Consider the following 24,184-nt stretch of genomic DNA (forward strand, 5'->3'; position numbering starts at 1 on the left):
CAGTCTCAGAGGCAGGAAGTCCTGGGTTCAAATCTGGCCTCAGACACTTCCCAGCTGTGTGACCCTGGGCAAGTCACTTCACCCCCCACTGCCTAGCCCTTACTGTTCTGCTACCTTGGAGCCTATATTTAGTATTGATTCCAAGACAGAAGGCAAGGATTTAAGAAAAAGAAAAAAAAGGATCTGGATGCACCTTGATTTCTTCATCTATAAAGTGGGAATAATAATAGCATCTACTAATAGTGCAATGGGGTTGAAATGGGAAACTATGTAAAGGGGAAGGCATAGTTGGGTGGCTCAGAGGATGGAGAGTCAAGCCTAGAAATGGGTGGTCCTGGGTTCAAATCTGGCCTCAGACATTTCCCAGCTGTGTGACTCTGGGCAAGTCACTTCACCCCCTTGCTTTAGAACCAATACACAGTATTGATTCTAAGGCAGAAGGGAAGGGTTTAAAAAAAGAAAAGTAAAGGGGAAAGAGCCTGAACCTGTGATTTCATTGGTATAGGAAGTCCCAGGTGAGGAAATTCCTTCTCCTATTGCAGAACAGCACCTTTTCTGTCATGGTCATGGTCTTAAAGAATTGCCTGACTAGAGCAGTGGGAGGTTGGGATTCATCCATGGTCACCTGTGCCAGAGACAGGACTTGAACTCAGGTCTTCTCAAAGCTGGAAGGTAGTGCAGTACATAGAACGCTGGATATGGAATCAGGAAGACCTGAGTTCAAATACAGCCTTGGGTCACTTAATTAATTGTATGACCCTGAACAAGTCACCTAACTCCTTCCTGCCTCAGTTTACTCCCTTGTAAAATGGAGATCGTAAAAACATGTTCTCGATTATTACTATTACTATTCCCTTGTGGTCTTGGGCACATCCCTTCGGCTCTGTGACCCTCAGTTTCCTTTTCTGCAGAAGGAAGGGAGTGGGGATCTGTTCTTTTCTAGTCCCAAGTCCCTCAATGCCCTGACTTTGACTAAGATCTGTGTTCGAGGACCTAAGGGTGCGGAGGGTTAATATTATTCTGAGAAGGAGGCTGTGCTGTGCTGTAGGTAAATGCTAAACAACCAGCCTCCAAAGCACCAATACTAGAACTCCTCTGACCCATTTGGAAGTCTAACCATATGAATGTTTTCTCATTTTGCTTGGATCAGACGGGATGAGCGTTTTCAAACGCTGTGTAGTGCTTGCCAGTTTCTGAGATATAAACATGCTCCAACATTGAACTTTCTGGTTTAAGCTGGGTCCAGCACACCCCTGGCTGGAGGAATCCTGGGGGAGGTTTGAAGGTATCTGGGGCATCTGGAAAGAGGGACCAAAGGTGCCGAGAACCAAGGGTGAGTAGGATTCTGGGAAAGGATATGGTCTAACTAGGTCCCAAGAAGAATAAATGGACCCCGGAACACTCACACACATATCATATGAGATCCTCTGTGTGATCGTAGAGGAGTGTTTGCGCCTCTCCCTGCCTCCATTTCCCCATTTGGGACATGCAGAGGATAATGCCAGTCCCGCCACTTCCTGGCACAGGCAGTGATGACTGATGCTGATGCCGATTTGTAATTCATCATGACAGCCAACACTGGTCTGCAAAGTGCTTCACTTGGTTTGGTCCCCCTTGATTGCAACAACCCCACAATGTAGGCATTACTGTCTCCACTTTAGTATAAAGCTGAGGCTCTGAGATGCCCAATGACTTGCCCATCGAGGGTCAGGGGTGAAATTGGAGCCCGGGTCCTGCTGACCCGGAGTCTGAAGCCCTCAAACTAATGATCCTGTAACCCCTCATGGCTCCCAGGGCTTGTCCATGAAGGACAAGTCACCAGATAGGAGAGATGTGAAAACAACTGACAGCCTGTGGGGCTCTGTTTCCGTATGGGTACCATAGCATGGGGCAGCTGGGTGTCTCAGTGGATAGAGTGCTAGGCTTGGAGTCAGGAAGACCTGAGTTCAAATTTGACCTCAAGACACTTCTTAAGAGCTGTGTGACCCTGAGTAAGTCCTTTTATTCTGTTTGCCTCAGTTTCCTCATCTGTAAAATGAGCCAGGGAAGGAAATGGTAAACCACTCCAGAATATTTGCCAAGAAAACTTCAAAAGGGCCCACAAAGAGATGAGCATGACTGGACAATGACAGCATGGTAGCCTCCCCACTCCTTGTCTCATCCCCAACTCTCCCGATTACCAGTTGCCAAGGTTGCTACCTGTGCCCAAAGCCCTGCCTCTTACTTAGTCCCCAGATTCTCCTGCTAGCTGGTCCTGGGGAAGGATACTGGGTGTGAGAGTCAGAAGCCTGGGATTTGAGTTCCAATTGTACTACTTACATGCTATGTAACTTTCCTATGCTAAGCCTCAATTTCCCCATCTTGATAATGAGGGTAACAAGTAACAGAGTAGCTGTAAAGAAAATGCCTTGTCAAATTTGGCCTCAGATACTTAGCTGTGTGACCCTGGGCAAGCATGTAACCCCCATTGCCTAGTCTTTACTTCTTTTCTGTCTTGGAACTGATACTTAGTATAAATTCAAAAGCAGAAGGTAAGGGCTTAAAAAAAAAAGAAAGACAAGACAAGAAAGAAAAGAGAAGAGAGGAGAGAGAGGAGAGGAGAGGAGAGGAGAGGAGAGGAGAGGAAAAATGCCTCATGCTCCTCTAAGGGGTTCTATTATGATTAAGATGAAACCAAAGAAGGGGGTCAATTTCCCTTTTCTTAAGGGGGCCAGAGGGAGAGATAACAGGTCAGGTTGGGTAGTCAGGAGGGAGAGGTATCCCCAGACTCTTCTTCCTCCTGCCTCCTGCCTCCCTCCTCCCTCCACTGCTTCTTGCCTGGACTCACCTGGCCCCGAGGTCTGGCACAAGGAGCAGAAGTAGGTCCACATGGCCCGGTTCTGGGCAGCACTCACCTCGCCCTGCCTGTCCGATCCCTGCCTCTCTGAAACTACTCTGCATCTTGGGGGATGGGGCCCACTGGGCTGGGGGATTAGCTCAAACTGCCTGTCAGCAGTTTTCTGGCCCTGGTCATTGTCCCACTGCAGGGCACCCAGAGCTGATGGCTGCTCTGGTCCTGCGCTGACCCATTCTGCTTTTGCCCAGGACCCACAGGATCCTGGGATTTAGAACTAGGTGGATGTGAAAACTCCTATTGCCAGAGCTGGAAAAGGCCTTAGGACACAGGCTGTTAGACCTGGAGGGACTTTAGAACATAGAACACTCATACCAGAACTGGGAGATGTGAAAGAGAATTCTTTACTCTATGTCTATCCTGAATTAACACTAACTTAAGTACCTCACTAGATTGTGAAGACAGGACTAAGTCTTCTTTATCTACCTTTTGATTGAATCAACACAAGCTTGAACTAGGTGGAGGAGCTCGAAAACCACTTAGTGAATTCACACCCTACTTAGTGCTAGGTGAGAAGCCAGCAAGATACTTGGAAGAGCTCCACCCCTTTTTAAATGGACCTTCTGAAGGTCAATTTCTCATCAAAAAGGTTCACAGTTTCCTGACTGAACAGTGTCTGTGCCTGTGAACTCTTAAAAGAATCCACAAGTTTCTCACTGAGTTAAAAAAGAAGTTAGTCCTGTCTTCACAATCTAGTGAGGTACTTAAGTTAGTGTTAACTCAGGTTAGACATAAAGAATTCTCTTTTATGAAGAGTCCTTAGAACACAGAACTAAAGGGACCTTAGAACATAGAACACTGATCCCAGAGCTGGAAGGGCCCTTAGGACACAGGCCATTAGACCTGGAGGGACCTTAGAACATAGAACACTGAATACCAGAGCTGGAGGGACCTTAGAACATAACAAAAAGGTCAAGCCTGGAAGGCTTGGAACACAGATTCCTAGAGTTAGAACAGAACTTAGAACCCAGAATGGCCAAGCAAGAAGGACCTAAGACTGCAGAACATAGAATGGTCAAAACTGGAGGTACCTTAGAACACAGAATATCAATCCTGGAATGCCCCTTGGGGACCATGTGGTCAAACCCTTTCATTATACAGAAAAGGTACCTGAGGCCCAGAGTGGTTGTGACTTGCCTAAGGACACAGAGTTAACTAGTAGAAGAATCAGGACCAGAGGCCAAGCCTTTGGAGTCCCACTCCAATATGGTGGCTCTGGTTGTACCCCCAGAGCCCAGGCTTCCTGGTTCTCTGGGCCTCGGGGTTCCTGGGGATGAGCCTCTTTGCCTTGAGTGGGCTCCTATGGAACTGGAGGAGAGGGGAAATCTGGGTTCCCTTTTCTGGTGGTGGTGGGAGATAAGAGAGCAAGAAAACATCTCTCCCTGTCCTCCCCTAAAAATGCCCCATCCCCCTCTTTCCCTGCCTACTCCCAGCCACTGATGGGGAAGTTGGAATTCGCTGAGCTTTAGGAAATAACCTTCGGGCAGGCAGCCAGGCTGGACCCTGGCACTGAGCCCCCATGATGGGGAGGCGCTAGGGATGGGACAAAAGAAGGGGGCAATGGCCAGCTGCCTGGGCCTTCACAGGGCCCCCAGGAGGACCCCCAGGAAGCCTTGGATCCCAGCTTCCCTTCAGCTATCAGGGTCTGAGGAGAATCCTTTCCTCCACACTGGGCTTCCTTTGGGACAGCCATGTAGCAGGACCCCAAAGACCCAACTCTGTTTAGGGAAAAGCCTGAGATCAGAGAGCCTGGCAGGGTAGGGTTGGGCTGGGCATGGGGAACAGCCTTGGGATGGGGACGGGGAGGGGAGAGGAGGGGAAGGAGCAGGCGGGGGATCTCTGTAAACAGGACATCCTGCAGAGGGGAGGGGAAGAGAGGGGAGGTAGGGACTGGGGACTTCCAACCAGCCTGAGGATAGCCCACCAGCGGGCATCAGGGATGGAAAGGGCCATTTGGGCGCGTCCACCTTCCATTCAAACAGCCCCCTCTGCCCTAGCGTGGCTAGTACTGGCCACAGGGCCTGACTTATGTCTTGTCTCATACCCCACAACCCTTCCCTTCATATCCTGCCAATCTCTGCTCCTAGTAACCCCCAGAGCCCCCCAATTCCCATCTCTCACTCCTCAGTGACCCCCCAGCCCTGCCCCTCTTATTGTCTCTTCCAGTCCTGCTGTCTTGCTCAGTCCAATCGGAAAGCCTATCCATGAGACTCCAGTGAGAAAGTGGGAAGCAAAAGGGGGCCTGGTGGCATCTACTTCAGAGTGCTTAAGGGGACTGGCAGAGACAGAGGCCCTTTGAGCAGGGTGAGAGGGCAGCTTGCTCAGGAATGGTGTGGGTTCTGGGAATGTGGAGAAGAGGGAGGGCTGGACAGAGCAAGACTGGACACAATGGGCAGCCTGACTTAGCTCAAAGAATGTCAGCAGAAGGGTAGGAGGGGCCCTTGGGACAGCCGCCTGCTTCACTAGGTGGAGAAACTGAGGCTCATGGATGGTACATGCCGCAAATCATCAAGTGGATTAAAGGAAAACATCCCAGGGGTGGAAAGAGGCCTCCCTGGGGAGCCAGAGGGGTGTCAGGTGGACACAGCTGGGGAACTGGGGACCAGTTAGGGGTTTGAGGTGTAGCCTTGTCATGGAAAGAAGCCTGGGAGAATTCCCATTTCTCTCCTGTGGATTATCTGGGTGACTATAGGCAAATCCATTCTTTGTTTCCATCTCTGTCAAAATGAGGGGTTTGAAAGAGATGTTCCTTCAAGGTCTTTTCTGCCCCCAAATTCCCTGTTCTAAGGGCCCTGCTAGCTCTGATGTTCCCTGATCTAAGGTCTCTCCTAAATCTGACATTCTCTGTTCTAAGGCCTCTCCAGCCCTGACGTCCCCTGTTCCAAGGCCTCTCTAGCCCTGACGTCCCCTGTTCTAAGGCCTCCCCCAGCCCTGACATCCCCAGTCCTAAAAGGACTAATCTATGGGCTCCAAGCTCCATCTCCCAGAAGCCTCACGTTCTAAGACCCCTTCCCATCCCTCATTCAGTGTTCTGTGTTCGAGGGGCCCCTCTAAACTCCTGACGCTCCTGAGAATCCCGGGAGAACTGGGTTCAGGCCCTTTCCGAGCGCGGGCCGCCATTGGGTCTGGTCCTCGCTCCTGCCCCAGCTCCGCCCCTTGGCGTCCCGGCAGGCCCCGCCCATTCCCCTCCTGGGAGGGGCAGGATCGCAGGGCTCCCTGGCCCCGCCCTCCTCTCCTGAACAGGCAGGAAGCTAAGCTGGAGGGTGGAGGGTTGGGCCTGGCCTGGCCAGACAGGAAGGGACTGACAGGCGGGGACCTGTTTGGGCTCGGGGCGGCCCGAGGAGGATGGGACTTAAGTCTGAAGGGGGCCTGAGAACCCAACCAGCGAAACCCTTTTCTAGATGGGGAAACTGAGACCCGAAGCTGTCCAAGGTGCCTGGCCACTCAGCCTTTGGCTGTTCCAGCTCCCCCCTGCTGAGCTCAGAAGCCGAGGCTCTGGGCAGACTCTGGAGAATCTTTTCCCCTCTCTGAGCCTCGTCCCCCAGAGGAGGGGGCCCGAAGGCCGGGAAGCCCCTCTCTTCCCTTCCTGGGCCTGCGGAGGTGGGCATTTGGCTCCCTTCTCCCCAGCCAGGGCTCGCAGGGGCAGGATTTCTCCTTCAGCATCTTCTCTCCCCATCCACAGCTCCTCCCAACCTTCCCCGGCCCATCCCCCCTCCCCCCAGTCCCAGGAAGGACGCGGCAACTCCTGCCAGGGCGCTGAGTGTGCAGGGACCCCGCCCAGCCCTGCTCATTCCAAAGGACTAAGTGGCCCAAGGAATGTGGCCGGGCAGGGGACCGACAGATGTGCGGCTCTGAGAGGCCTTTCTTAGGGTCCGAGAGAGCTGGAAGGGACCAGGGGCCTAGCCAAACCCTCCCTCCCACCTTCCTTCACGGGGACCCAGAAAGGAGAAGCTGCCCATGGGTGGCCTTGGGGTGTAGTGAGCTCCCTGTCCACTTGTGGCTCTCCAGGTGTGGTCCTTGGCCAGGGCTCGGGAGATCCTTCCAAGGAATCCTTGCCATTCCCACTGCTTTTATATAATATTAATAATATAATATTTATCTAATATTAAGAAGCTTTCTTTTCTGAAGGGGTAGTCCAGAGCCCTTAAGAAACCACAACTCTTTCATTCCCCAGAGAGGCAATCCAAAGGAGTGGGTGGTCCCAGGCATTTTTTTAAGCCTTTTGCTTTCTCTTAGAATCAATACTGTGTATCCCTTCCTCCAAGATACAAGAGTGAGAAGGGCTAGGCAATGGGGGGTGGGGGTGGGGTCAAGGGTCTGAGGCTACATTTGAACCCTGAACCCCCCATCTCCAGACCACTTGGCTGGCCCCCCTTCAATAATTTTTAAGAGGGTAAAGACCAAAAAGCTTGGGAATAGCTGTGGCTGGCTGGGGTACAGGAGAGGAATACCCATCAACAAACATTTATTAAACACCCACTACCTGCCCAAACCATAGGACAAAAGTGAGCCATTCTTGCCTTCCTCTCCTCATTGGAGACTCCCTCTACAGGTCTGCCATTTTGGCAAGGCTTCCAGCCATACATCCTTCCCTCTCTCTACACTCCATCCCCTTCTTCTTCACCACTCTGAGCCTCCCTTTCCAACTCCCCTAAATGTGTTGCCTTCCCTGATTAGAAGGTAAGGGCTGTCAGGCTTGTGTTTGGATTTCCAGAGCTTAGCCTAGCCCTGGGTACACAGGAAGCTCTCAAACATGCCACCTCTCCATCTATCCCTCCATCTCAAGAAGCCCACACTGCATTCCCCTGCCCTGAGCAAGGTCCACAACTACAGAAGGTAGCTCAATGAGGACTTAGAGGAAAGCTTCTAACCCTCATCCAGAAAAGGAATGGAAGCCCAGGGAAATGAAGCAACACCCTCGTCTATACAGAGAATCAGAGGGCAGAGCTGAGGCTCAGGGAGCTGATAGCTCACCCTTCCCAGGTATGCCACGAGAGCTAGAAGGGTCCCCAGGACACAGAATCATTGAGATGAGCATGCCCTTAAGAGACCCCAAGATCCAACCTCTTCATTTTCCAGGTGGGACACTGGAAGTCTAGACACCCATAAGATGGCGACCTGGCAAGGGCAACTGACAAGAGCAGGCCCTTCCCTTTAAGTATGGGGAGTGGGAGAGAAAGAGATCGGGGACAGCAACATTACTTAATATATTAATTGTTTTCATCTTAAAAACCGTCCATGATGCCCGCCCCACAATTCCAAGGGGGTTCCCTTGGCCCCCCTAGTCTGTAACTGGAGGAGAGCTCCGGCTCCCTGCAGCCCCACACCCCCTGTCCATGTCAGGTTTCTTGGGGGCAGAAAGGGAGCCATTTTCTGGTCCCCCTACAATGTCTGTGTGCCCACAAGCACATCCATGAGGTAATCTAGTTCAGACACGTCTAGTCCTTGTCCCTGGATCTTGTCCTCGGTTTCCCCAGAGTCTGTTTTGAGGTTGGGCCAGAGTTCACAGTCATACATGGAAGTGTCAATGTCATCAAAGAGACCCTCCAGTCCATCCTCCAGGAGGAGCTCCAAAGACCCCAGAGGGGCTGGCCGCCCAGGGTCCAGTCCGGTCTCGGGGGGCCGGCTCAGGGGGATGTCTTCAGAGAAGGATGTCTGTGTGTCGCAGAGGCCTTCAATGTGGCTCAGGTCATCCAGAAGGGCTGAGACGGATGTGCACAGAGGGGCATCAGGGGCCACTGGGAGGGGGTCAACAGGAGCTGGACAAGGGGGCTCTGGGGGGGACGACTCCAAGGCCATAGAGGACTGAATTCGCCTCAGGGTGTTGACCACCAAGACAAGGTGTCGGAGATCTGGCTCACCCCTCCGCAGGCCATGGTGGAGTTTGAATATAGAGAGATTGAAGAGAGAGCTGGGGGGCAAGGGTGCTGGGCTAGCCCCCTCCTCAGGGTTTGGGCTAGGGGTAGTCTCTTCTAGCCACCAGTCCTGTGAGGTCAGGTCTTCCTCCTCTTCCTCCTCTCTCTTACGTTTCACACCTTTGCCCAACATGGGTCTGTGGAGAAAGGGATGGATAGGGTCAGAAAATGGACTTCCCAGAGCATCCCACACCCCTGTAAAGTCCCAGTTCCAATGCCAGTCTTGAAAGACCCTCTGAAGCAGGGAGCCTTAACCTGGGGCTCTACGACCATTTTTTAAATGGCTGTATTCCAGTATTGGTTTCCTTTGAAATTATGCCTTTTATTTAAGGCACTTAACATTATTCTGGAAGGGGTTCACAGGCTTCAGTAGACTGCCAAAGGAGTCTGCCCACAAAAAACCAACGACCCTCTATTCTAGTTTAAAGGCTTTCCAGTCCTGAGACTAGGATCAGGTTACTGGACCTCCCTGGGCCTCAGTTTACTCTTCTGTAAAATGAGGGGGTTGGGCTGCAAGGCATTCAGGGACCCCTTCTATGCTTCCACTCAGGAGGGACCAGAGAATGGGACTTGCCCCGGGCCAAGCAAGAGTCAAGGGCAGGGCCCTGCTCGGACCCGGGGCGCAGCCCACCCCCACCTCCTGGCGCGGGGGAAGGTCGGGTCGGCTGGGCGTGGGGGAGGGGCGGGTCTGGCAGCCCCACCCCTAGGTGGCGGGCGCCCCCAGGCCTAGCCCCTCTCCGGCCCCGCCGGCCTCAGCTCCAGCTTCCGGCCGGGCTCGTCTTCTGCGGCGGCGGCCGCGGGGGCGGGTGAGTCACGCAGCCGGAGCCAGGGAGCCGGCGCCCCCGCGCCCCGCCCCCTTCCCCTTCCCCTTCCCCGGGGCTGGGGAGTGATTCACCCGGGGCCCAAGCAGGCGCCCACAGCGGCACCGGCAGTAGCCCGAGCCTGGGCCCGGGCCCGGGCCCGGCGCGCGCAGGGGCAGCGGCGCGAGCATCAGACGCGCCAGGGACGACAATCCCCCCTCGGGCCCCCAAACCTTACCCCCCCTGTCCCCCTTCCCCTTCGCTTCATTTACATACCCTGTTCGTCGGCTGCCAATCAGACGGTCCGCGACGCTACCAGCAGCCAATCAGGAAGCTGCGGCAGCGACTGCATCGCTCGCGCTCTCGCTCCTCCCGCGGCCGGCCCCTGGGTCGCTAGAAGCTGCACTGACTCCTGCGCGCGGTCCGGGGGTTGCTACTTTCTTCCTCTTCAGCCCCGCCCCGCGGAGGCTCCGCCCTCAGCATGCGGGATTGGTCAGCTTCAGCTAGGGGCGGGGTGATGGAGGAGGCGGGGCCTTCCAGGGGGCCGGGCGCCTGGAGCTGGATTCCCGAGGCTGGGAGGCCCGGTCGGGGGCGCTTGCTGGTTGGCCAGCGGCTTGTGCTAGGTCTCAGCTGTCGCTTTCCGGGCCAGAGAGGGCGAGGGCGGGGGTCCGCTGTTGGGCGTTTGGGAGAGGATGGTTGAAGGTGCTGGAAAAATAGATCTTCTCAACCCCCCCAAAAGGGGGCTGTCTTCCTTTTCGTTCTTGGATTGACAAGACCCCCACATGCACCTGTCTAGCCAGGACTTCATCCCCGCCCCCAGTCCCAGGATCATACCACCCGACCCCACCCCCAAAGTGGAAAGAAAGCTCCTGGGAGAAATCGCCGAGCCCCTTCCTCCCCCCCCACCTTGCTGCCTTAAAAAGCGGGCCCGTAGGAGTGCTGGGAGTGGGGAGGAGAGGCTAAAACACTTGTTTCCAGTCCCAGGCTCCGTTCCACTGGGTGGTCCCGAGCCCTTCTTAAATGGAAAATGCCGGGGGGGCCTAGAGGACCCAAGCTAGAATTTCTTCTCTGCTCCTGGGGGGTGGGGGGTGGAGCACAGGGGCGTACACCTGTATGACCTTGGACAAATCCCTTTCTGAGCCTCAGCTGTAAAAGGAGGAGGCCGGACTAGATCCTTCCGAAGGTTTTTGGAACCCCGGAATCCTTTCCTCTTTTGGACCCGTCTTCCAGCTCAGTGCGAAGAAAGGTTTGCAACTGAGCTCCTGAGGTCCTGGGGCTCCGCCATTGGGTGATTCTGAGCAGCTGAGCGGAGCCCTGTCTGTCCCTAACTTCTTGGCAGCTGGAGAGCAGATGAGAGAGGCCCAGACAGAGGGAAACAGCGGGATGGGGTTGGGGGAAGGAGAGGAAGGCCTGGCCTCGGCAGAGAAACGAAAGTTAAAAGAGAAGGAGCCAGCCCGACCAGTGTCTCCGAAGCTGGGGCACCTCAGGGCTTTATTAGGGGAAGAAAACGGAGTCTGGGGCCAGGAAGGGCGGAGCAGGCAGGGCTCCAGGGTGGGTGGGGCAGGTGGAAGGGGCCCAGCGGCAGGGGATCTCAGGAGTCCATCCAGAAGTAGCCAGACTATATCCTGCACCGGGCTCCCCACCTTCTCCCTAACTCAGTGTCTGAAGGATGGAGAGAATCCTGCAGAACCTTCCATTTGGCCCAGATGGGAAGGGAGCCACAATCTCCCCACAGCAGTCGTGGTCTGAGAACCAGCTCCTGGGTCAGAGGGCAGCCAGCCCTTTTTCTATTTCTCCTCCCAAAGAAAGTGGAGATGAATTAGAAGAGACACCCCTCCCCCAGAAGAGAAAAAGAATGGACTCCGGTCTACCACAGCCCTCTCTCCCCACTGGGGAACCTAGGGCACAGGTTCTTAAACTTTGGGGTTCCAGGGCCCTTCCACATTCTTACAAATGAGTGGAAACCCTCCTCCCCTGCCCTTTGGTTTGTCAAATATCCATCCATTTTTACCATGTTAGAGATTAAAACATCTTAGTATTATTATGAAAATAGTTTTGATCTGGCAGACCCTCTGGAAGGGTGCTAGGGACGTTCCCCTTGGAGATCTGATGACTTCAGGCAAGTCTCTCCCCCCCACCCCCAGGTCTAAATTTTCCCAGCTCTTAAGATGCTGAGGTTGAGCTAGGTGGTGTCTGAGGCTCCTTCCAAGTGTAAGTCTTCACTCTTTCAGACCAGCTCCCGCCCTCTCTCCCCCACCCAGGAAAAGCCCTAGAGGCAGGGAGGGCCTGCTGGAGAAAGGAGAAACACCTGACCCCTGGCCCTATAAGGCTGGCCACCTGTTCCTCCCTGCCAGAGGCTCCAGGCCAAAAGCTTGATGGGAAGAAGGGATTAAAGGGACGTTATGGAATTTGAAGCTTTTATTCACAAAAACCAGGTGAAATAGGCCTTTTAAAAACAGGGGCTCACACTGATAAAGATCCCTTGGGTCCTATTTAACTTTATCAAGGCCACTTTGGGGGGGGTGGAGGGTGTGGATGAGGATAAAGGGGTGCACTCCCAGTTATGGCCAGCCCCTGGGGTGGGGAGTGGGGAGAGAAGATGCCAGTGCCAACTCTTTCCATACCTGTCAACCTTGGGAGCTAGGTGGAAGGGGGAGGAAGGTGCTTGGCTTGGGGCCCCTCCTCCTGGCGATCTGGACTTTGGTTCCCCAGAAGCCCTTCAGCTTTGCCCTGCCCCCACCCTCCCCAGGCAGTTACTCAACCCAGAGGCCAGCTTCTTCCTCAGGCCAGAAGCCAATTCAGGGGAAAAACGGGGAGACCCAAAAGACCAAGTGGGGCTGGCAGCAGCAAGCTAAGGATACTTAGCTCCTACCATATCTTGGGGCTGTCGGGGAGAGATCTGGGAGAGGGGGAGCCTGGGGACTGAGCCTAGACAGAAAGGATTCCACCACAGCAGCTCCAATTGCCAAAGGATGAAGGATGGGGGACCAGAATTCCATCAAGTCATTAGGAAAGAGAAATATATTCAGTTGTTCTGCCATCAGCAGGCACTGACACCAGAGCTGAAGTACCGAAGAGATGAGGCTTTCCCATGTCACTAGGAAGCTTCAACCCGGGTTCCTGAGATACAAAATCTTTTTCTTGGAGCTCTCCAGAGATAATGGAATATCTGAAGGGAAGGGTTCAGGGTCCGAGCTTGGGGATTTGGGTCCTGCCTCCCAGACTTATGACCCCTTGATGATTTCCAAGATTTGGTCCAGTTCAGTCCAGTCCCATCCAACCTCAGACTGCCCTGGGGTGCAGGTTGCCCCAGAGGAGGAAGCAATGGCAAAAACTGAAGAACAAGGTTCCATTTCCACATCTGAGGTATCAATGTTAGGGAAGAAGTTATCAGGAACCAGGTCTTCAAAGTACCTGTCACTCACAGTCTCAAAGTTGCCCAGGGTAGGCTCCTCAACTCTGACAATTGGGGAAATTGAGGCCCAGAGAGGGGAAGGTATTTGCTTGCAGTCACTCAACCGGTCAGGGGCAGAGAAAGGTCTACAACTCAGATCTAGGGGTTCACCATCATCTTGGGTGGCTCTTAAGCCCCGGAGCACCTCCAATTCTTTGAAGAAGTTGTTCACTGGCTGGGCAGGTAAAGGGAAAAGCAGCTCCTCTCTGGGGCCCTGGAGTTGGGCTGGGCCCCTTTCCAGGTTCATCTCTTCCCTGAAGTGGTACAAGGTGTTTGTGATAAGCACTTGCCGAAGGAGGTTGGGGGGGCCTAGCTGGAATTTGTCCAGTGAAAGTCGAAGTAGAGCCGGACACAGGATGGCCTGGGAGGAGGGGGTCTGCTCTTGTGGCTCCTTGCCAATGTCCATCTCTGCTGGATCTCCATGATCATCTGGGTGTTTCCGTTTCACACCAACCACCATTGTCCCCTAATGGGAGAGTGGACAGAGTTAGGAGGCCCTAGACTAGAAGGAAGCCTTCTGCCTGTACTCAACAGGTCCCTACTGCAAAGGCCTTCGCAGAGACCTGGGCTCCAGTGCAGCCTTTGCTGCTGCTGCTGCTGCTGCTGTCTGGCGTTGTGGTTTTGAATGAGTCTTACCAACAGGAAGCTAAGGTTTCCTTTGGCCCTCTCTAAAATGAAGGGATTGGATTCTCTAAAGGTGTGAATGTTGGGGGAATGGATTGGAATTGGCAAGGAAAGCTTTGTGCTGTTGGGTCGTTTTCAGTCAGGCTCTATTCTTCCTAAGCCTATCTGGGGTTTTCTTGGCAAAGACACTGCAGTGATTTGCCATTTCCTTCTCCGGCTCATTTGACAGATGAGGAAACCGAGGCAAATGACTTGAGGCATAACTCCCAGGTTAGTAAATATCTGAGGCCAGATTTGAACTTGGGAAGATGTCTTCTTGACTCTAGGCCTAGCACTCTATCCATTGTGCTACCCAGGTGCCCCCAGAAAGTTTAGTGTTGTTCTATTGTTTTATTCTCAAAAACAAATTTAGTGAATGTCATGGATTTGGGTTTTATTTTATTATAGTATGAGAGGTAGGGTGAAATCATGAGCAGAGAGCTGGCTTTAAAACCAGAAAGTCCTGAGTTCAAATCCTATCTCTGACAGAATTTATGGTGGGACTCTGAGCAAGTCTTTTAACTTTTCAGAGCTGACCTGCATTGGTAGAGAGTAGCCTCACTCAGCATCATTCATAAATTTAGAGCAGGAAAGGAGCTAGGAGGTTGGAAGCCATCCAGTCTCAACACCTTCCATTTTACAGATGAGGGAACTAAGGTAGAGTTTCAATGACTTACTGAGAGGCTTGTATAAAGCAGGATTTGAACTTGGGACTCTCTGACACCCACTTGGCATTCTAAGAGTTCCCTGTACTCTTATGAATATCCCAGTAAGAAGAGCACATAGGTGCCAGTGTGGATAGAGTGCCAGGCCTGGAGTCAGGAAGACTCATCTTCCAAATTCAAAGCTGGCCTCAGATATTTACTAACCTGGGCAAGTTACTTGTCTCAAATTGTTTGCCTCAGTTTCCTCATCTGTCAAATGAGCTGGACAAGGAAATGGCAAACTACTCCAGTATTTCTGCCAAGAAAACCCCAAACGGGGAATAGACTGAAACGACTGAATAGCAAAAGCACCACTTCTGGGCTTCCCTTCAAAGACCCATTTCTTTTCTATGTAGTAAGTAGGGTTTTCTGGGTCTCAGTTCCTTCTTTCCTACGATGACGTTTAAGGTCCCTTCTACCTCCTGTTCTCATTCTGATATTCTAGGACTCTGACCGCCCAGGAGTCATTTTGTAGTGGGCCCTCCTAATTTACAGAGAGGAAGACTGAGGAGTTCTACCCTGACTAAAAACCACTTCTCAAGATTCTCACTGGACCAGCCTCTAATATGGAAAAGCCTCGTACCCGCCCCAGGGGCTGCCCCACCCTCGGGGCTAAGTGCCTACTTGAGTTCCCCTCCCCCATCGTAGAAATGGACAGACAACACCCATTTTGGCCTCTCCTCCAATCAGAGGGCCTTACCTCTAAGCCCTGCCCAATAAGGAGTGGCTCTTGGAGGTATTGGAGATGGAGTGCAGGTTGTTTCTGGGGAGGGAAACTGTAACCACTCAGGTAGTGGACTACAACTCCCAGAAGGCCCCTCGACCTTCTTCTGAGGCCCCATAGCTGCTCCGCCCCTCTCTGAACTGTTTTTTTTTTTTTAACAAAAAATGTTTTTCTCACAAAAATGTAGGAGTTCCTCCACATTCCCTCAAATTGTCCAGTCATCTACCCCCTCTTGACTATTGCTACAGAGAAATTCCCATGTTGCTTTGGGTGAAAACTGGGGAGCTTAATCAGAGACACAAACACCTGGTTCCTTAAGAGCCGGAGGTAAGGAGAAAGGGTCCCCTTCACTTCCTCCTCCTCCTTCCTCCCACAAGGCTTCTTTTGACTGGGACCCACCTCCCAGGGCTCTAAGACAGAGCTCGTCTTATCTCCCAGATCTCTAATCTCTTCCCCGACCCCTGTAACTGCCTCCCACCCCCACCCCGGCCTCCTTGCCTCCGCCTGGCAACTCTAGGCTTGTCTATTATTCACACGTTTGAATAACGCTCTAAATGTCGCAGAATATGGCAGTGTAAGAACCATTGGATAACCATTTCGTAGGTGGGAAAACTAAGGTTCACTGGTTAAGATATCCGCTCATAGGCACACAGTTAAGTACTGGAGGAGAAACTGGAAATTGAACCAGGTCTCCCCAATCCCAACACGGGGATCCACTACACCAACTGCCTCTAAAAAAGGAGCTGTTTATTATAAGCAGTTTTCCCCTTGGAGCCCAAGGGCTGACCACCCCGCCTCCCGGAGTTTGAACTTACATCACTAGCACCACCGGCCCTCACACCCTCTTCTGACTCTGTCCTCTCAGGGCTCTAAGACCTTGTTGATTGTCCCAAATCGCCAGTCTTCTCCCCAACCCCTCCAGCCTTCGAGTCTCCCTGCCTCTTCCTGGCGGCTCTGGTCCCTGGGGTCTCCCTGTCTCCTCCTCCTCTTCTACCCCCCGCCCCAGCTCACCGTCCCGGGCTCCATGCCTCCGGACTGGAGGCGGGGCAGGGGCCCGGAGCCTGTGTTTGTCACACCCAGGTAGCCCAGCCAACAGCTCACAGACACTGGCCAAAGCCTCGCCCGCGCCACGCGCTGATTGGCCGGGGGAGGTTGCCGTTCCGACTATAGGTGATGCTCGTCTCCACCCTTTCCTCCTCCATCCCTACCTGCGCCCCGAGTCATTTAAAGGCCACAGTCGCGCGACTACCAGATTGACTAGCCTCCCCGGTCGGTGCAGGCCCCTCCTCCCGGGGCCATCTATAAGCTTTGAGGGAGGAGGCGAGCTGCGGAGAAGTGTTATTCTCGTTAGGACAGGCGGAAAGGGGACCCCTCCCGACCCCGCCCACCTGCGCTTGGCGGTGTAGACTGCGCAGGCGTAAAGAAGCCGAAAACACAGGGGTCCAAAGCCCGTCCTGCAACCTATCAGACGGGCCAGAGGCGGGGGAGGGGAGGAAGCTTGACGTCTCTATGGCGACCAGGATCCTGTCCTTTCGGACTCCCCTGGGCCCCGCCCTGGAGGCAGGAGAGCTTGGGGGAGTGGATCTGTCCCGAGCGGGGCTGAGCTCCCTGTTCGACAACATACACTTACGCACATACCACACGTGTACGCACACAGCACACATGAACGCACACGTGCACGCACACAGAGCCCACGACCCGAGGGGACGGAGAGACTGGCACAAAGAGAGACGGTCGGGGAACGCGAGACCTCCTGGAGAGGAGAGAAAGGCAGAGGAGGGCAGAAGAGAAACCGACCAGCAGGGACGGAGATAGCCTGGGGAGGAGTGAGCGACGCGGAGAGACTAAGGGAACAACAAGGGGAAGTGATCGAGACCCGGAAGGAGAAAGAGACAGAGGGGAGGGGACAGCGAGGCTGTGAAACAGACCAGAGAGCCGAAACCAGGCTGGAGTGAGACGGGAGAGCAAAGGCAGGCTGAGAAGGGGAGACAGACACGGACGCAGGGGGAAAGACAACCAGATACCAATAAGTGGGCCCGGAAGTCAGATACAAGGTGGAAGAGAGACTGAGAAGGGGAAGCCGGGGAGAGAGAGGGAGGGAGAGAAACAGGCGAGTTAAATCAGAAAAGGAAAGAAAGGCAGTCAGATGAGGAGAGATAGACGCAGGGAAGGAGCCCGAGGTAAGGGAGAGAGAAAGTTATCTCCCCCAACCCCCAGCTGGACAAAAACTAGGAATGTATTCACAAGGTAATGATCAGGTGCTAAACTGACGGTAGATAATCCTGCCTCTCGGATTGAGTCCCGAAGGGGACTATGGGGTTGCCCAGAAAACCAAGTAGCCGGCCCCCGAGGTCTTTAAAAAGAGAAATCCCAAGAAATTTAAGGCAACCCAGTGCCACAAGAGACCCCTGCTTCCGGGAGCTCTCGGTCTCCTCGCCCCCACTCTTCGCCTCCAGCAGCCAAGTCTCTCTCCTGGACTGCACTTGCCCAGGAGACACTCTGTGGGAAGGAGAATTCCTTATTGTCTATCCTGAGTTAACAAAAATTTAAGTACTTCACTAGATTGTGAAGACAGCATTAACTCTCCTTTGTCTGCCTTTTGATGGACTCAACACAAGCTTGAACTAGGTGGAGGAGCTGGGAAATCACTTTGTGTAGTGCTAGGTGAGAAGCCAGCGGGATACTTGGAAGAGCTCCACCCCTTTTTAAACTCAGAAACTTGTAAGGGTTCACAGCCTCAGAAACAGTTCCATCAGGAAACTGTGGCAGCAAGCTGGGTAGCTCAGTGGATTGAGAGCCAGGCCTAGAGATGGGAAGTCCTGGGTTCAAATATGACCTCAGACACTTCCCAGCTGTGTGACCCTGGCCAAGTCACTTGACCCCCATTGCCTAGCCCTTACCACTCTTCTGCCTTGGAACACTATTGATTCCAAGATAGAAGGTGAAGGTTAAAAAAAAAAATCAAGAAACTGTGAACCCCCTGGGCCGTGCTAGGCAATTTTGGAAATTGTGATTCCCCCCCCCCCCCCAAGAGGGACAGGGACAAGGAGTCACCATAAAAGCAAACCCTGAACTCAATCTAGGAGATGATGGCCCTTGAGAAGATAGTCATAGCCCTCCTGGCTGAGGACTAGTGTAAATATTTTCTCTAACCTCTCTCACATTTCTCTACTTTATTGTTTCCCCTTTATTTTGGTAAATAAACTTCTGACTTGAGATGAAATAATTTTGGCGACCACGTCATTTCATATCATTTAAGTCCAACTATTCAATTTAACCTTAACACTCAGTCCAGCAGTTGGAGAGTCCCTTGGTTCCAGAGATTTAAGGCACAATCTAGGGTCCAAGGACACATGTTCCAGACAAAGAGACAGTCACCTAAAGAAACAAAGCAGCATCAAGTCCTAGCCCTGGCAGTCAGAAGTCGAGCAGTGGAGAGGGGCAGAGCCTAAGAACTCTTGACATGAGGACTCTACTGAGGAAGGACTTCTAGGCCCTCACAACAATTGTGTGCTCTGCCACACCATATAGATTCTTTCAAGTTTGAGCTCAGTCTTCCCATAGACTATGTGCATTTGTGGGAGAGGGAAATCTAAGCTGATGGGAGACATGCTTTATTTATATTTGCTGTACTTACCAAACTATATTCATCAACACCTTAAAAACAAAAAAGCTAATTAAGGCTAGGCAGCTAGGTGGCAAAGCTATATCACTGGGTGTGGAGTCAGGATGAACTAAATTCAAATCCAGCCTCTAACACCAGCTGTTTGACCCTGGGCAAGTCACTTAATCCTGTTGTTAGCTTCAGTTTCCCCATCCATCAAATGAGCTGAAGAAGGAAATGGCAAACCAGCATCTTTGCTAAGAAAACCCCAACTATAGGACATGACTAACTGACTTCACCATTAAGCCTACTAAGTTTAGTGGGGGCTCGTGAGCTGTGGTGTTTGATGTGAAGACCCACAGGGTTACCCCCTGAACTTGAGGTTAGCGGCTGCCGCTCTGAGAACCCAACTGTGGAGTGCAAGTATTCATTGTGGGAGATAAACCAGAGGGAATGCTACACAGATAAAGAGGGAGAAAGACAGACAGAGAGAGGAGACAAAAGGAGAGAGAAAGATACACAGAGAAGGTAGATAAGGAAGTCAAGGAGTCCATATGGATCAGCACTTGGTGCTACACCACCTTTTATTATTATTTGCTCCCTTTCTCTCTCAGCTAGCCCAGGCCCCATTCTCTGCTTCCCAAGGACAGGGCCTAGAGCTGCTCCTTCTCACCCATGGTCCATAGGTGGGGACTGGGCACATGGCACAGAGGCTACATTTTCTTCTAGGTATACTGATGGGAAGGGTAGATGCTATGCCCATCATATTCTGTTGTGGTGAGGCATCGAAGCATGAGGTGTCCCAGGTCATGTTTGGAGATCACTCTGAAAGGACCCCGTCCATCCACAGTCACGTTGTAGGCCCCTGTCAGTGGCTGGTCCCCTGCTACGGTGGGGAGAGGAAGAGAAAGAGAAAGCTTCTTAAGGCTTAACTTCACCTTTCCCTCTTATCCTGTCTAGAAAGGGGATGGAGGTTTTGTGAGTTCTGAATGAAAGTATCTCCTGGGGAGACTCAGAATTAAATCAGATGGGCTTGTTTTGCAGTTGGGGAAACTGAGGTCCTTGAAAACATTTTCCAAATTCACACAGCTGAGTCAGGGCAGAGTGAAGGCTTGAACCCAGATCTCTAGATTTGAAAGCCCAGAATCCCAGAAGTCACCAAATGAGCCCAAGAACTTATTTTTTTTTCACCCTAGGGACATCTTCAAGTAGGAATGGACAAGGAAGAGCCCAGAGCCCAATCTCCCAAAGCCACAAACCAATGTGTGGGGGCATCACAGCCACATAATGCAACCCCGACTCCAGCAGCAATTTATGCATCCGGATGTGGTCATCGGTCACTGCCTGAAGCCGGGCAGGGATCTGAGTTGGGTCCCACAGAAGGAAAGCTGCAGAGAGCAAGACGGGAATAGTGTCACCAAATGGCCCGATGGCCCAAGGAGTGCTCATACAACATCTAGGGAACACTTCTAGTGATGGGCACCCCATTCCCCTCTTTTTTTAAAACCCTCACCTTCTATCTTAGAATCAATACTGTATATTGGTCCCCCCTACCCCCATTCCCTCTTGAGGCAGCTCTCATCTTTGACTCCTTTGTTAGCTTTGATGCTGAGCCAGCATCTGCTCCTCTGAAGCTTCTCCTCCTCTCTAAGGACAAACCAAACAAGTCTAATCCTTCTTCCATAAAATAATAATAATCGCTAACATTTATATATATAGCATTTACTATGTGCCAGGTACTGTGCTAAGTGCTTTGCAAATACTATCTCACTTAATGATAACAATCACTAACGTTTATTTAGTGCCTACTATATGCCAGACACTATGATAAGCCCTTTAACAAATAGTATCTCATTTGAGCCAGACAACACTCCTGTGAGGAAGGTGCTGTTCTCCATTTTGCAGATGAAGAAACTAAGGCAAACAGGTTGAGTGACTTGTCCAAGGTCACCAAACTTATAAGTATCTGAGGGCAAATTTGAATTCTGGTCTTAAAGGCACTGACCCTCGATAATTTTTATGGAGAAAAATCCAGACTACAGAGGAGACAGCAGAAGACAACAAACAAGTAAACACATCCAATCCCCCCACCCCCCAAAATGGAAATTGGTCACAAGCTTTTGAAGAGTTCAAATCTGAGATTATGAACCTGGGCCTTCTTGACCCCAGGCCTGGCCACTTGTGGAATAGTTTCATGCCCTTTTAAGTCTTCTCTATTCCAACTAAATGTCCCTGGGTCAGTCACCTGGCATGGTCTCCAGACAGCTCTCCTTTGCACAGATTGGAGGTCACTCCTGACTCTTCTCATATCACCTACCTTTACAGCTCAATCCTTTTGATACCCTCCTAGCTAAAGCCCCAAGTTGGGACAAATGCCCAGGTAGGCCCAGGATCCCCACTCCACCCACCCGAGGTGCAGGCCACGACCTTGTCCACACCATGGGCCTTCATGGCGGCCACAATGTTCCGGGTGCCCTCCGACATCACGGTGGTGGGACCTTGGAGGGGAGGACAGAGAGTGATGGTCACTGGATGGAGGGGGTGGAGGCAGCGGGGGTGGTGGAGGGGGTGGGGGTGGTCGCGGTCGAGGGGGCCGGGGCACAGGGGCAGGCCGGGGGCACAGGGGAGGCTCAGTACTCAGGTCACTGCCGGTGCCCAGCAATATAATGACAGCATCTTGCCCGGCCACAGTCCTGTCCACGTCAGCCGCTTTGAGGACATCACCCACCACCACCTGCGCTGGCGGGGGACCGTCAGAGGGGAGCTTGGAGGCATCCCTCACCAACACTGTCACTTCATACCCTAGAGGAGGGAGGGAGACAAAAAGAGAGAGGGAGAGGTCAGGGGGCCTTCTGGGGCCTGGGCACCCAGCATCAGTGAGAGTCTATCCATCACAGACTATATAAAAGACAAGCCTTGCCCTCAAGGAGTTGCCAGGCTAACTGGATCCCTAATGAGGAAGACAAATAAAATAGAGAGGGAGAGAGACAGGATCTGGGAGGAGTCTCAAAAGAAAAGTGTTTGGATCAAGGAGGCCAGGGAGAGGTTTCTTCAGGCAGAATTTTGGCAGACCAAAACATGAGAGGTGGGGTGCTATAGTGGACATGGGTCCTGGTTTTGAAGTCAGAGCCCCTGGTTTCAAATTCTGCCTCTGACACTTTTCAAGTCCCAATGTGTCCTTGGTCAAATCACTTAACTTGTTTGCCTCCATCTCCCCATCAGTAAAATGAAAGGGTTGCATTAGATGCCTTCCAGTTCTGATTCTAGCATACTATGATCCTATTTCTGTGGGGAAGTAGGAAATAGCCAAGTAGGGAAGGATTTGAACTCAAGGCTACTGATCACCACAAATTCAGAATTCTCTCCCTTACCACCTAGACCAAGCAGGCTCTTAACAGTTAAATGACTCCCATTGCTCTAAAAGGATTTTTTTTCTCACAGCTGTTCTGTGAGAGAGGTAAGACAGGTATTACCCACATTTTACAGAGGGGGAAACTGAGGCTCCCTGACTCGACCAAGGGCTATCCAGTATCAACCACAGCTCTCATAGGTGAAACTTCAGGTCCAATGCACTAGAGGCCCCTTACAGCAGAGGCTGTTCAAGATTCTCCCCATCAGAGAAATTTGTGTGAATCTAAGGCTGGAAGGGCAAGAGACTTGCCCAACTCACACAGAGAGAGGGAGGACTAAAACTCCCATGTCCAGCCTCCCCAACGCTCTTGTGCAGGGAGGGGAGAAGGGGGGGGGCAGGAGGAAGTTGGGAGAGGAATGACTCAGCAACTCCCAACTTCCTCACCTTCCCACTCTCCCCCCTACTCCTGAAATCCAAGTCAGCAAGAATATCTCCTCTTTCTTTCCACCCCCATTCCCTATCCCATGTCACACAAGGCACATGGGGAGCTGGGAGGAGTGACTCTCTGGACCAGAGTGTTGACTGGGGAGTATCCATTTCAAGGTGCCCAGGCTTGGGGGGGGAGGGATGCCAGAGGCACCCCCAGCCACTCTTGTGGGGCCCTCAGATACCCTGTTATCTCTGTCCCCACCTGGGCGGGTTACTGCCTCTCCGTGCTGCTAGCTGGCCTATCTGTGGAGCCCAGAGCCAGTAGGGTCTCCTGGTATCATTTGCAGGGACTCCCAAGGTCCCCCCCCCCCGCCCCCCAAGGAGCCTTTATTCCCCATCCCAGATCCAGCCTCTCTTCCTGGCCCTAGGCTGTCCCGTCTCCAGAAGCAGACCCTTGAAATCACCAGGTTCCATGTTTAGGTCTTTGCTTTCACAAGACACTGCCCCCCTAAGTGTTCTCAGTCAGCCACAGAGCCCTCTGTACCCTGCTTCCATGCCCCCCCCCAATCCCTGGGTCCTAAGGAATTCCCTTGACTGCATCCCCCCATGTCCCATAGCCCTATCCCTATGCCTTATTCCCAGCCCCCAGCTGAGCCCCCATGGACTCCTCCCTTCCCCTGCCCCAGGCTGCCCTCTCCCTGGGCCCCCCAGAGATCCCCCGACCCTTCAGAGCCCCGAGCGCCCCTTCCTGCAGCTCCACCCGGGCCGCCACCCAAGTGACCCTTCGCCCTCAGGTCCCAGGTCCCTTGCCCCATGCCTGCTTGCACAGCCTGAGCCAGAGTAGCGAGGCCAGTCCTGCCGGTGGCTCCGAAGATCGCGATCTTCTTAACGACCATGATGCCGAGGGGCCTGTCTGGAGATGAGGGCAGGAGGGGAAGAGCACTCCGTGCCTAGCCGTCAATCGCCGGATCCGAACCGAACGCCCCAAGTTCTGGCCACCAGCCTTTCAAGCCTGGGCCAGGCCCCACCTACCGGGGCGGGGCATCGAGGATAGCCCGCCCCCAGACCCGCCCTCCCCGTCCTCTCGCAGCCCGCCCACCGCCGGACTGTGGAAAGCCCTGGAGTTTTCATTTAAAGGCCCATGCAGAAGACCCAGCCCTTCCTGGGGGGCGTGTCTGAGGGGAGCACGCATCTAGTAGCGCCCTTGGAGAGAAGTTCTACAGCTTCGTTTTCCAGATGAGGAAACTGAGGCAAAGAAATGCCTTCGATTTAGTGAGTCAATTCAGATCAATCAATATTAAGTACTCAGTGTGTGCAAAGGAGACACCCAAGGGAGGATGACAGAAGCAGGACCCTAAGGGGCTGGGGAATGTATGGATTGGACTCAACCTCTACCTTTGCCTTTCCATACTCTACCCAGCTTCTAAAGAGATATTCCTAAAGCAATGTCTGATCTTGCTACTCCCTTGCTCAATCATTCCCAGTGGCTCCCTGTAAACCTCAAAATTTCTTAGACTTATAAATGTTGGAAATTTCACCATTGGGAAATTTCATACTTGAAAAATTTCCTATTGATAGTGGGTCTTGACTATTGGACTGGGAACCCCATTGGCATGAGAGGTTCCTTCTCCTCCCTTCTTAAGATT

The 24,184-nt window shown here is 52.7% G+C and overlaps 3 protein-coding genes across 8 annotated transcripts; all 3 read right to left on the bottom strand.

Moving 5' to 3' along the window:
• Positions 1-8,091: 8,091 nt before the first annotated feature.
• SERTAD1 (SERTA domain containing 1) lies at positions 8,092-11,069 on the bottom strand. 3 transcript variants are annotated; one of them, XM_007491923.3, is made up of 3 exons: positions 10,727-11,069; positions 9,885-10,279; positions 8,092-8,945 (listed from the first exon to the last, which is right to left on the bottom strand). In XM_007491923.3, the coding sequence occupies exon 3, from the start codon at positions 8,939-8,941 to the stop codon at positions 8,276-8,278; it is 666 nt and encodes a 221-aa protein (XP_007491985.2). In that variant the 5' UTR covers positions 8,942-8,945; positions 9,885-10,279; positions 10,727-11,069; the 3' UTR covers positions 8,092-8,275. The 3 variants fall into 3 exon arrangements, with proteins under 3 accessions (XP_007491985.2, XP_007491986.2, XP_001371252.2); XM_007491924.3 differs by lacking the exons at positions 9,885-10,279; positions 10,727-11,069 and adding an exon at positions 9,704-9,834; XM_001371215.4 differs by lacking the exons at positions 9,885-10,279; positions 10,727-11,069 and adding an exon at positions 9,446-9,592.
• A 1,542-nt stretch (positions 11,070-12,611) lies between these two features.
• SERTAD3 (SERTA domain containing 3) lies at positions 12,612-16,832 on the bottom strand. 4 transcript variants are annotated; one of them, XM_016422239.2, is made up of 2 exons: positions 16,542-16,832; positions 12,612-13,528 (listed from the first exon to the last, which is right to left on the bottom strand). In XM_016422239.2, the coding sequence occupies exons 1-2, from the start codon at positions 16,815-16,817 to the stop codon at positions 12,833-12,835; spliced, it is 972 nt and encodes a 323-aa protein (XP_016277725.1). In that variant the 5' UTR covers positions 16,818-16,832; the 3' UTR covers positions 12,612-12,832. The 4 variants fall into 4 exon arrangements, with proteins under 4 accessions (XP_016277725.1, XP_007491989.1, XP_007491987.1 ...); XM_007491927.3 differs by lacking the exon at positions 16,542-16,832 and adding an exon at positions 16,362-16,506; XM_007491925.2 differs by lacking the exon at positions 16,542-16,832 and adding an exon at positions 16,165-16,488.
• A 2,480-nt stretch (positions 16,833-19,312) lies between these two features.
• BLVRB (biliverdin reductase B) lies at positions 19,313-23,568 on the bottom strand. The gene is made up of 5 exons (XM_007491929.3): positions 23,356-23,568; positions 21,395-21,559; positions 21,166-21,255; positions 20,017-20,145; positions 19,313-19,643 (listed from the first exon to the last, which is right to left on the bottom strand). Exons 1-5 carry the CDS (start codon positions 23,432-23,434, stop codon positions 19,483-19,485), a joined length of 624 nt encoding a protein of 207 aa, XP_007491991.1. The 5' UTR covers positions 23,435-23,568; the 3' UTR covers positions 19,313-19,482.
• Between the last annotated feature and the right edge of the window lie 616 nt (positions 23,569-24,184).

The sequence above is a fragment of the Monodelphis domestica genome, chromosome 4 (assembly GCF_027887165.1).
Source record: "Monodelphis domestica isolate mMonDom1 chromosome 4, mMonDom1.pri, whole genome shotgun sequence".
Taxonomy (NCBI): domain Eukaryota; kingdom Metazoa; phylum Chordata; class Mammalia; order Didelphimorphia; family Didelphidae; genus Monodelphis; species Monodelphis domestica.

Coding starts and splice junctions, on each gene's coding strand:
- BLVRB (XM_007491929.3), bottom strand. CDS start 23,434: ATGGTCGTTAAGAAGATCGCGATCTTCGGAGCCACCGGCAGGACTGGC. Junction 21,560..23,355: donor GGCTCAGGCTGTGCAAGCAG/GCATGGGGCAAG, acceptor TCCCTCCTCTAG/GGTATGAAGTGACAGTGTTG. Junction 21,256..21,394: donor GGGCACCGGCAGTGACCTGA/GTACTGAGCCTC, acceptor CTCCCCTCCAAG/GTCCCACCACCGTGATGTCG.
- SERTAD3 (XM_016422239.2), bottom strand. CDS start 16,817: ATGTGTGCTGTGTGCGTACACGTGTGGTATGTGCGTAAGTGTATGTTG. Junction 13,529..16,541: donor GTCTACACCGCCAAGCGCAG/GTGGGCGGGGTC, acceptor CTCTCCCATTAG/GGGACAATGGTGGTTGGTGT.
- SERTAD1 (XM_007491923.3), bottom strand. CDS start 8,941: ATGTTGGGCAAAGGTGTGAAACGTAAGAGAGAGGAGGAAGAGGAGGAA.